Source organism: Rutilus rutilus, assembly GCF_951802725.1.
Source record: "Rutilus rutilus genome assembly, chromosome: 20".
NCBI lineage: Eukaryota > Metazoa > Chordata > Actinopteri > Cypriniformes > Leuciscidae > Rutilus > Rutilus rutilus.
This window is the reverse complement of record NC_140225.1, coordinates 14110389-14120271: the sequence shown is the minus strand read 5'-3', so window position 1 is coordinate 14120271 and position 9883 is coordinate 14110389. Positions and strand designations below refer to the sequence as shown.

General features: G+C 38.2%; 1 protein-coding gene across 1 annotated transcript; it reads left to right on the top strand.

Moving 5' to 3' along the window:
- Positions 1-210: 210 nt before the first annotated feature.
- Positions 211-9007, top strand: csgalnact2 (chondroitin sulfate N-acetylgalactosaminyltransferase 2). Its single transcript, XM_084391095.1, has 8 exons — positions 211-344; positions 1149-2019; positions 2190-2406; positions 4908-5009; positions 6138-6319; positions 6605-6699; positions 6783-6864; positions 7539-9007. Exons 2-8 carry the CDS (start codon positions 1368-1370, stop codon positions 7829-7831), a joined length of 1623 nt encoding a protein of 540 aa, XP_084247221.1. The 5' UTR covers positions 211-344; positions 1149-1367; the 3' UTR covers positions 7832-9007.
- The last annotated feature ends 876 nt before the right edge of the window (positions 9008-9883 follow it).

Genomic DNA, 9883 nt, shown 5'->3' with positions numbered 1-9883 from the left:
GGAGCAGCAGCACGAACACAAAATAAATACAACTAAAAAAAGACATGAAATGCAACTCTAAAAAGGAAGTGGGTTGTTTTTTTAAAGCAGACTTTCAAAAATGTTCTAATTATAGGTTATTTTGTTAACCATAGTTTTCAACAATTTGTAAAACATCTAAAGACGACACGCTGGCTTTTATTTTGAAATTCTGCGGCTCATGGCGGAAGGAACATGCTTCGTTTTTTTCATTGCCCCGTGGCGTTGTGTTCCCACCGTTCCCACATTTATAATGCTCGGTATTCTATTGAACAGTTGCATGAAGAAGCGGTTACCGACAGCCACATACAATCACAACCGCCGAGGTAAGTGTCGCACATTTCCGTGTTTGTTTTATCCAAGAAAACAACTTCAACCTCGATGTTTCTTACGCTTATTAGATATTTGCCATTATGTCTTTTCATTAGGCTTATTGATCAATCAGCCAGATGTTTCCCTGTGTGCATAAAGCTGTGTTTCCTTGTTGATCTATGAACAAACTTAATATTATTCAGAGTCTTATGTGTTTGTTTATATTAAAGTGTAAGTAAACATAAATTGCGCTACACATATACAGTTGTTATGAATATGAATATGAATATGAATAGTTTTACACTGTGCATGGAGCCAGTCGGCAAAAATAAACAGATCAGGATCAGTTGATCAGGAATCCGCTTATCACACGGCTGATAAAAACATTGAAATAAAATATTGATTATTAAATTATTATTGTTGATATATTTAAATTTGTATTGTCTTATTTTTGCATTATCAAAGTTTCGATCCGCTTAAAATTATTATATTATTTATGATCTATTTCTACGTAGACAACAATCTGAAACTTGCCCAGCAACAGTTTTACAATATTAATTTACATATTATCAGTCCAAGTTACTTGTGTGGATATATTTTTATAATTTTTATAAATAAATACCGTTTTAATAAAAAAAAATATCATTAATATTTTTAATGTGGAGTAACTTTTCAAGGTTTAAAAAAGGCAAGGCACTGTAGGCTGTTAAATTATTTGATATAGTTTTTAATTATTTCAACATTTGTTTTGACTGTCTGGTTTGGTATAAATACACTGAATAGAAAATATATTTTTCATGATTTGAATCTCTTTTTAGATGTGGTGTTTCTCTAAATGGAGGAATATTGTGCAAGCAGGATGACAGATTGTCAACGGTACATTCACACATCTCTGAGGAATCTGAGCACGATCGACGTGCTGTAGTGTGAGAGGAGCAAGATTACAAGAGAAATGTGACGCTAGCGTACTTCCTCCGCTTTGCTTGGGAATGGATTAATGTGAAAGTGGCTGGTAAAGAGCACCCTGCCTCTCAGATATGCCCAGACGGGGGCTTCCTCTGCAGGGGCGGGCGCGCTGGCTTCTCCTAGGTATATTTTTAATCCTGGTGCTGCTGCTCTTTGCTTACCTCCTGGAGTGCACACCGCCTGCGGATGTGAGTCAGGTGCTGCCTGGCCTGGGAGGAGATCCTTATGGGAAGGAGTATTACCAGGCCCTCCTGCAGGAGCAGGAAGAGCGGCACCTCAGCCGAGCGGCCAGCCTCAAGAGGCAGATTGCGCAGCTCAAACAAGAACTCCAAGAGATGAGCGAGAAACTGAGGGTACTTCAAAAAAAAAAGGAGGGTCCCGGGCCACAGAGCCTGATCGATGGCAGAGATCAAGAGCCGAGTGACCTCTTGGAGTACCTGCACTCACAAATCGACAAGGCGGAGGTGAACACGGGAGCGAGGCTACCGAGCGAGTACGCGCTTGTGCCCTTTGAGAGCTTCACCTCCACGAAGGTGTACCAGCTGGAGATGGGCCTGACACGCCATCCCGAGGAGAAGCCTGTGCGGAAGGACCGGAGGGATGAGTTGGTGGAGGTGATAGAAGCGGGTTTGGAAATTATTAATAACCCGGAAGACGATGACGGACAGGAGGACAACATCCCCATGCAGAGGCAGATGTTCACCGAAAGCCATTTTTTTGAAGGTAAGAGCTGTTAAGATGAAGTATACAACTTTACGTACCGTGTGTTCAGGGTTTGTGTGTACTTAACAGCGTTTGTTTGTATTTGAGGATAATAAAGGTGGTGTGAACTTTGCACAGCACAGAATATTCAGTAACTCTAGCTGCTTTTGTGTACTTGCTATTCTTGGCAGGACTCTACAGGACCGAGAGGGACAAAGGCACACTGTATGAGCTCTACTTCGCTAAAGAGGATTCCCACGAGTACCGTCACGTCACCCTCTTCCGTCCATTTGGGCCCCTCATGAAAGTGAGGAGCACGTCTGTAGACGCCGCCAGCACCATCATTAACATCATAGTGCCGTTGTCAGGCCGCACTGAAGTCTTTGTTCAGTTTTTGCACAACTTCAGGTGAGAAGGTCACTGTGGAAGCTTTCGGGAAGATTGCTCGTGTAAATGTGCACTTTTATAGAGTGCTGCAGTGATGACGCTTTTTTGTAGGCCAACCCAAAAGTTAGCATCACCCTGGTTCCTAGACAAAAACCCAATAGGATTTTTTCCATTGGCTTTTGGATTATTGTAGAAAATAAGCTCTGTGACCAACAAAAGTTTTAGCCTGGATGCCAGCCGAACCTAGCCCCGCCCCCAACATTTTTAGGTCGGGAAGTTCGGTCTGGACTTGATCCGTTGTGGAGCTATTATGCTCGAACCAGAGCTGTTCGGACCAATCAAATTGTCAGGGCGGGCTTTATACGATGATGGACAGATGATCAACAGTAACGTAATCATCCACGTCACCAACGAGCGCTTGGGTTGAATTAGTTTACAACAAAGATGACTGCCGCTGGAGAATTGAGATTTCACGAGTTCACACTTACAAATAAGTCAGCTAGAATAAATGCATATTTGGCGTGCTGTCCAAGGAGAGGGCTCTGGGCTCGGTATTCGGCCCGAACCCAAAGTACTCCCCCCGTATTCCAGGCTGTGGAAGAACAGGCCAAGAGTGAGTGGAGGGATGCTGAAAACTATATGAATATATATAAAATATATGCTTCCTCTCATGCTGATAGGGTAGACATGGTAATTGTTTGATGACAAGTTGATTGGATTGGTTATTTGAACGTGCTCCTCCCGAACTTTGTTTATGAAACATCATGTGTAGATGCCGCCATCGCGTCTGTTATAGAAGATATCGACAGCGCATTCATTTTAAAAGAGGAACAGAGAACCGCGATCAAGGCATTTGTCGATCGGAAAGATGAACGAAGAACATACGTCACTTACTCCGTTGCTCTGATTGGTTGTAGGTCTATCCGATTGAGTGCAGAGGCATTTTCCTTCCTGGTTCGGTTGAAACACGCCCCATAATCACAGCTCAATGGAGCAGTATCAGACTCCCATTCTGACTAGAATCTGAGTATGACGACGTCAGGCTACAAAAGTATATGATTCTTACATGTTTTCTTCATCATGATAATCTTCAGAAATGAACATAACTTTTATGAATTTTGAAGCCTAAATGCAATCGGCAGAAGTAAAAGAGCTAAACGTTGGCTATAAAGGAAGTACACCACAGTCGCCACCATTAAGCTTCTGAAAACTCTTTCAGTCATTATTTAAAAGCATTTGTCACTTTGAGTTTGAGTTCAAATCGTTTGCAAGATCGTGATTATGAACTCAATGAGGCTGTAAAAGCGCAATAGTAAGTAGATGAGTTATACTGTTCGGCTGATAACGTTTAACCCAACTTTCTGTAGTCTTAATTTAGCCACTTGTTAGCAACCGCCTTTTTCAGGACAAGTAAAACATATATGTATATTTTTTTTGTACGAGTGGTGTATTACTGATGTCATAGATATGTATATACGTAGATTCCAGACGCCATCTTGGAACAGTCAGCGTGTCGTCACTCACAGTAAGAATCAATGATGCCATAACATTGCGCAGCTTTTGGTTGTCAAAACGCTGAGATTTAAATTCCAGAAGAAATGGGATAACCTTTCACAGGTGAGAATGTGTTGGGTTGTGTTTTTAAATCAACTCTGTAATACAGGTTTTTACAAAGGTACTTTTTAATGTCGTGTTAGATGACTTCTTTGTCTTGTATTGGGTTAGTTTTGCTAAATCATCTGCTGAAGTCTATTGCAGATTCAAACATGTGTCTTAACTGTCAGTTGCAGACGCACAGTCAACAGTCAGCTTTGACTGTTCCAATATGGCGGACGGCATATGTATAGAGGCCCATAGAAACAGCCGCAAATGAGGCATCTTTGACTGGGTATCTTTGACTGATTTAATTTATGTCTTAGAATAAAATGTGAAAGTATCTTGAGCTTTTGTTCACCACCAAGCTCATTGACTTGAGGATGATGGAACCGGAAGTGCTAAAATGTTTACTCGTTTGTGTGTTTTAGTCTACAAAAACACGTCATTTCTGCAGCACTAACGAAATTCACAGACAACAAGATCCGTTGTTCATTATCAATAGCGATATATGAAGCACTGATGACACAGAACTCGCTTTTAATCCAAGTAGCTTTCTGATAGTCAACCAGGTGAATTCACATGACGAACTTCAACCCTGATGCCAAGGTTATTTGGCAATGTGCAAAAGGTTTCGCCCTCATGCACACAAAACTCCCGATCATGTGGATTCCTATTGAAATGACTGGATTATTATTTTATTTTTTTCACCAAGCATGTACAAGAGATTCTGGGATCGTGTCTGGGAATGTGTGTGTCAGTGTGTTCTTGTGTGCTGCAAATCATACGGTTGAACCTTCTATAGATGTGTGGAATGCAGCAACACGCAGCCAGATGTTACACAGTTTTACAAGGGAATGGTTTCCAGTACAGTTTTCTCTTTGGTAGTTTTGGAAATGTTGTGATCAGACGGTGTTTTCTGTGTGCAGGGAGGTTTGTGTACAGCAGGACAAGCGAGTGCATCTCACAGTGGTGTATTTTGGTCAGACGGGCTTGCAGGAGGTGAAGGCGTCTCTGAGGAAAATGTCCAGGTTTGAGCTTTGCAGATGTTCTGTGTTTATTGCATGTTATTGCACTGATCCTAAATGGAGGAAACCCAAGGAAAAGGAATTTGCTGTTTACCCATCTTAATGGGGCAGTAGAGACTGTAATTTCCTTGAATTGCAGGAATTAAGCTTCCTTTTTCATAATTATTGTGTGCAGAGCTCTTATAGTAAATCACATTGGCTGTACACTACCATTCAAAAAATTTAAGTCCGTAAGATTCTTATTGAAAAAAATAGGGCTGCGCAATATATTGAAATATCGCAAATGTACATATTGTGATGTATAGTAATGGCAATAACAGGGGTCATGAACAAAAGACAGACACTGCTCTTGACTGAATAACTTTTGTAGCTTTAATAAGAATCAGTGTACATTTAATTCATACAATGAAGACTAAGCAGCGTTTTATTTCTACATTTGATTATTCAGTTTCTGTTGTTACATAAACCTAATGTAGGCCTACCTGAAACCTAAACCCCCTGGTTACACTAGTGTTAAAATGACACTTATGATACAGTAAAACATTGCTGTTCACTTTCAGAAGTTGTAGTGATGCTTTCTTCTGACAAAAAGAATGTGAAAAAATGTATGTTGGTTATAGAATTTAAGTTGAATTTACGCACTATAAGCATAATATCGTATTTTTCTTCAATATCGTGCAGCCCTAGAAAGAAATGACCTTTTATTCAGCAAAGATGCATTGAGTAGATCAGTAGTGACACTATAGACATTTATAACATTACAAAAGATTTCTATTTTAAATAAATGCTGTTCTTTTATTCAGAAATCATTCTTATGATCATGTGACACTGAAGACTGGAGTAATGATGCTAAAAATTCAGCACAGAAATAAATTACATTTTAAAATATATTAACATCGAAAACAGTTAATTTTACAGTTTTTCCTGTATTTTTTTTTATCAAATAAATGTAGCCTTGATGAGCAAAAGAGACTTATTTTTCAAATATATTTAAAAATCATACCAACCCCAGACCTATAAACAGTAGTGTGTGAAGGGAAAGATTGTAAACGTGTTATTACCCAGTATGGTTGGTGTAAATCTTCAAAGCCTCATTTTGTTTCCTACACTGTTATTCGTGATCCTTTCCAGTGAGGAGAACTTCAGTAACTACACTCTGATCCCTGTGGATGAGGAGTTTTCGCGCGGCCGTGGTCTGGACATTGGAGCTCACGCGTGGGAGAAAGGGGGTGACGTGTTGATGTTCTTCTGTGACGTTGACATCTACTTCACTCTGGAATTTCTTAGTACCTGTCGTCTCAATACAGCTCCAGGTTTGTCATCTCAACAAACATTTATATCTGAAAATTCATGGACCCATTACTAGAAAAAACATCCAAATTTCTCCATATTTTTGCACATATGATGCGTGTACTTTCAGTTTGTTTTCCATCTAAGCAGTAATAATATTAGTGATAACAAATACATTAATGACATTTACTGGTTTTATGCATGGTTGACAGAACAGTATAAATTATCTTCATCAAGAATCATTTGTATACTAAAAATATAATCCTCTATGTAATTTTACAATATTTTTTTTTTTCTCTCCCTTGCAGGAAAACGAGTTTTCTATCCGGTGGTTTTCAGTTTGTACAATCCAGCTATAGTTTATGGAAATCTTGAATTTCCACCCCCAATTGAGAGTCAGCTGGTATGTAACCAAGATTTTTTTTTTAGAACGTATGGTTTCCTAGTGATTCAAAAGAAAATAAGACAATTGTATGCCGTTTACAGATTCATAAAAAAGATGCTGGATTCTGGAGGGATTTTGGATTTGGTATGACTTGTCAATATCGCTCTGACTTCCTTAGCATTGGTAAGTTAATGTGGACTTTTAGATTGTAGGAAATAATATTTTAATAATTTATTATGTAGGGTGACCTTTGACCAATAATTCTATTATTAAATTTTATATATATATATATATATATATATATATATATAATTAATCAGCATATTAGAATGATTTCTGAAGACTGTAGTAATGATGTTTTAAAAAAAAAAATATATATATATATATATATATATATATATATATATAAAATATATTTATTATTATTATTATTATTTATTTTTTTACAATTTATTTTTTTATTATTATTTATTTTTTTCAACATCATTACTACAGTCTTCAGAAATCATTCTAATATGCTGATTCAATAATAATAATAATAGGAAATGTTTCTTGAGGAGAAAATCAGCAAGGATTATGTGACAGCTTTGCCATCACAGGATTATTTAAAAAATTTACAATTATTTTAAATTGTAATATTTCAGAATATTGCTGTTTTTACTGTATTTCTGCTTAAATAAATGCTGCCTTGGTGAGCATAAGAGACTTATGAATGACTTCTGAAACAATAAATGAGAATCTTTTTTCCCTTCGTAAATGAATGCATGTATGAGAGTACTGATGCATCAAATTACAATAAAAAGATAATTTGCTTGTTTTTTATTTAAATAAATAAACTCACGGTTTCTCTTTTCTAGGAGGATTTGATCTGGAAGTGAAAGGCTGGGGTGTAGAAGATGTGCACTTGTACAGGAAGTACCTACGGAGCGAACAGATTGTGATCCGGACCCCTGTGTCGGGCCTCTTCCACCTGTGGCACGAGAAGCTGTGCGCGGACGAGCTGACCCCGGAACAGTACCGCATGTGCATCCAGTCCAAGGCCATGAATGAGGCGTCACACTCTCATCTGGGCATGCTTGTGTTCAGGGAGGAGATTGAGACTCACCTTCGAAAGCAGGCCTACAAAACTCAGAGCAAACCAGCAGAATGAATCAACAATGCAGCAAGGAGCACAACTTTGTTGATAACAGCAATGAAGAAATGGGTCAAAATGTTTTTTGTTTTTTTGTATTATTTGAGCTGAAGTCAAATCAAAATAATTATTCTGGGATTACAGAAGACTTTATGACAACGAAGAAGTGTTAAGGGAGGATGGTACTGATTGGTACTACATAAACCGTTTACTTTGATTTACGTTCTGGAATAGTTTGCTTTAATGCCAATTTAGGTTTAGGTGTTAAGCACTAAAAGGACTTTTTAGATTTGTTTATTACATACTGTATGTGAATAATGAAAAGTCCCTTTGGGGAAATGAGTTACTGAAGAAATTGCTTGGGCCTCATTCATGAAAACAAGTTTGCGCGTAAATTGTCGCATTGAATTGAATGCAACAGCTTGCATAAATGTTTTATACAAATGATTTGCACAGTTTTTCTGCTCATGATTTATAAATAATGGCCATTGAGAAGACATGTAAAGAGCATGTTTTTGTTTTTATTTTGCCATTAATTGACAGCCATTAGTTACATTTCTATATTATTTCTAGTGGTGACAAATAGATTAATTGTGATTAACTGCGTCTAGCATAAAATTGTGTAAATATATAATTTGTGTGTGTGTGTAAATATGCACACAAACTTTTGATTAATCAGCACTAATTATTTCTGTTGAAAATCGGTGCGCTGTGATAAAAAGGGAGATACGTTGCTAAAAGGGACAATCATCCACATATGGATGCAGTTAAACTTGCCCTGCTGGATTTGTACTGTAGGTCATGTGTCTGCTGGAACAGTATTCAGACTTTTCCCCAAGTCTTCCACATCTTTGCTGTGTGAGATAGCATGGACCTGAAATGCATTTTGATGCATGTGTCAAACTTTTACTTTGCACCATGTGTGAGGACTGGTCAGTGCTATAGTGTTATCTGTCAAGAGGGTAAACAGGATCTAAATGCTTTGGCCGCTGCAACCACTTTGAAATGAATCTGTGGTATATAATCAATGTTGAGGTATTAAAAAAACTGAACTACCTGCAACATTTCTCTGACTAAACTGTGGATGAGGACATCATGTATTAATTCCATTGGCTAGTAGATTGAAAATAACCTTTGCTATCTATTGTAAAGCCTCAAATTGATCAGGATGTTGAGTTCCATTGCTCATTTTCTAAAACAAATAAAAGAAATACAACAAGCTATTTTTTATGTTTGTCCCTAAAATAAACCATGAAGGGGTGCGATTAGATTTTGGTGCTTGATCAAAATCAACAGAAACTCTTTTAGGACTTTTGGTAAGTGATGCAGCAGTGTGAACCTTGAAACATAGACAGTTCTGTCATACATTTTGCTTCCAAAACACCAGTAAATATCAGTTTACTCAAATATACCAATTTACAGAAAATAACTTTAACATTACATAACTACACTCACCTAAAGGATTATTAGGAACACCATACTAATACTGTGTTTGACCCCCTTTCGCCATCAGAACTGCCTTAATTCTACGTGGCATTGATTCAACAAGGTGCTGAAAGCATTCTTTAGAAATGTTGGCCCATATTGATAGGATAGCATCTTGCAGTTGATGGAGATTTGTGGGATGCACATCCAGGGCACGAAGCTCCCGTTCCACCACATCCCAAAGATGCTCTATTGGGTTGAGATCTGGTGACTGTGGGGGCCATTTTAGTACAGTGAACTCATTGTCATGTTCAAGAAACCAATTTGAAATGATTCGAGCTTTGTGACATGGTGCATTATCCTGCAGAAAGTAGCCATCAGAGGATGGGTACATGGTGGTCATAAAGGGATGGACATGGTCAGAAACAATGCTCAGGTAGGTCGTGGCATTTAAACGATGCCCAATTGGCACTAAGGGGCCTAAAGTGTGCCAAGAAAACATCCCCCACACCATTACACCACCACCAGCAGCCTGCACAGTGGTAACAAGGCATGATGGATCCATGTTCTCATTCTGTTTACGCCAAATTCTGACTCTACCATCTGAATGTCTCAACAGAAATCGAGACTCATCAGACCAGGCAA

Bases quoted from the DNA above. Each gene is read 5' to 3' on its own strand.
- csgalnact2 (XM_084391095.1), top strand. From the start codon at position 1,368: ATGCCCAGACGGGGGCTTCCTCTGCAGGGGCGGGCGCGCTGGCTTCTC. The intron at 2,020-2,189 runs GTAAGAGCTGTT...TATTCTTGGCAG, and splicing joins CGAAAGCCATTTTTTTGAAG to GACTCTACAGGACCGAGAGG. The intron at 6,865-7,538 runs GTAAGTTAATGT...TCTCTTTTCTAG, and splicing joins CTCTGACTTCCTTAGCATTG to GAGGATTTGATCTGGAAGTG.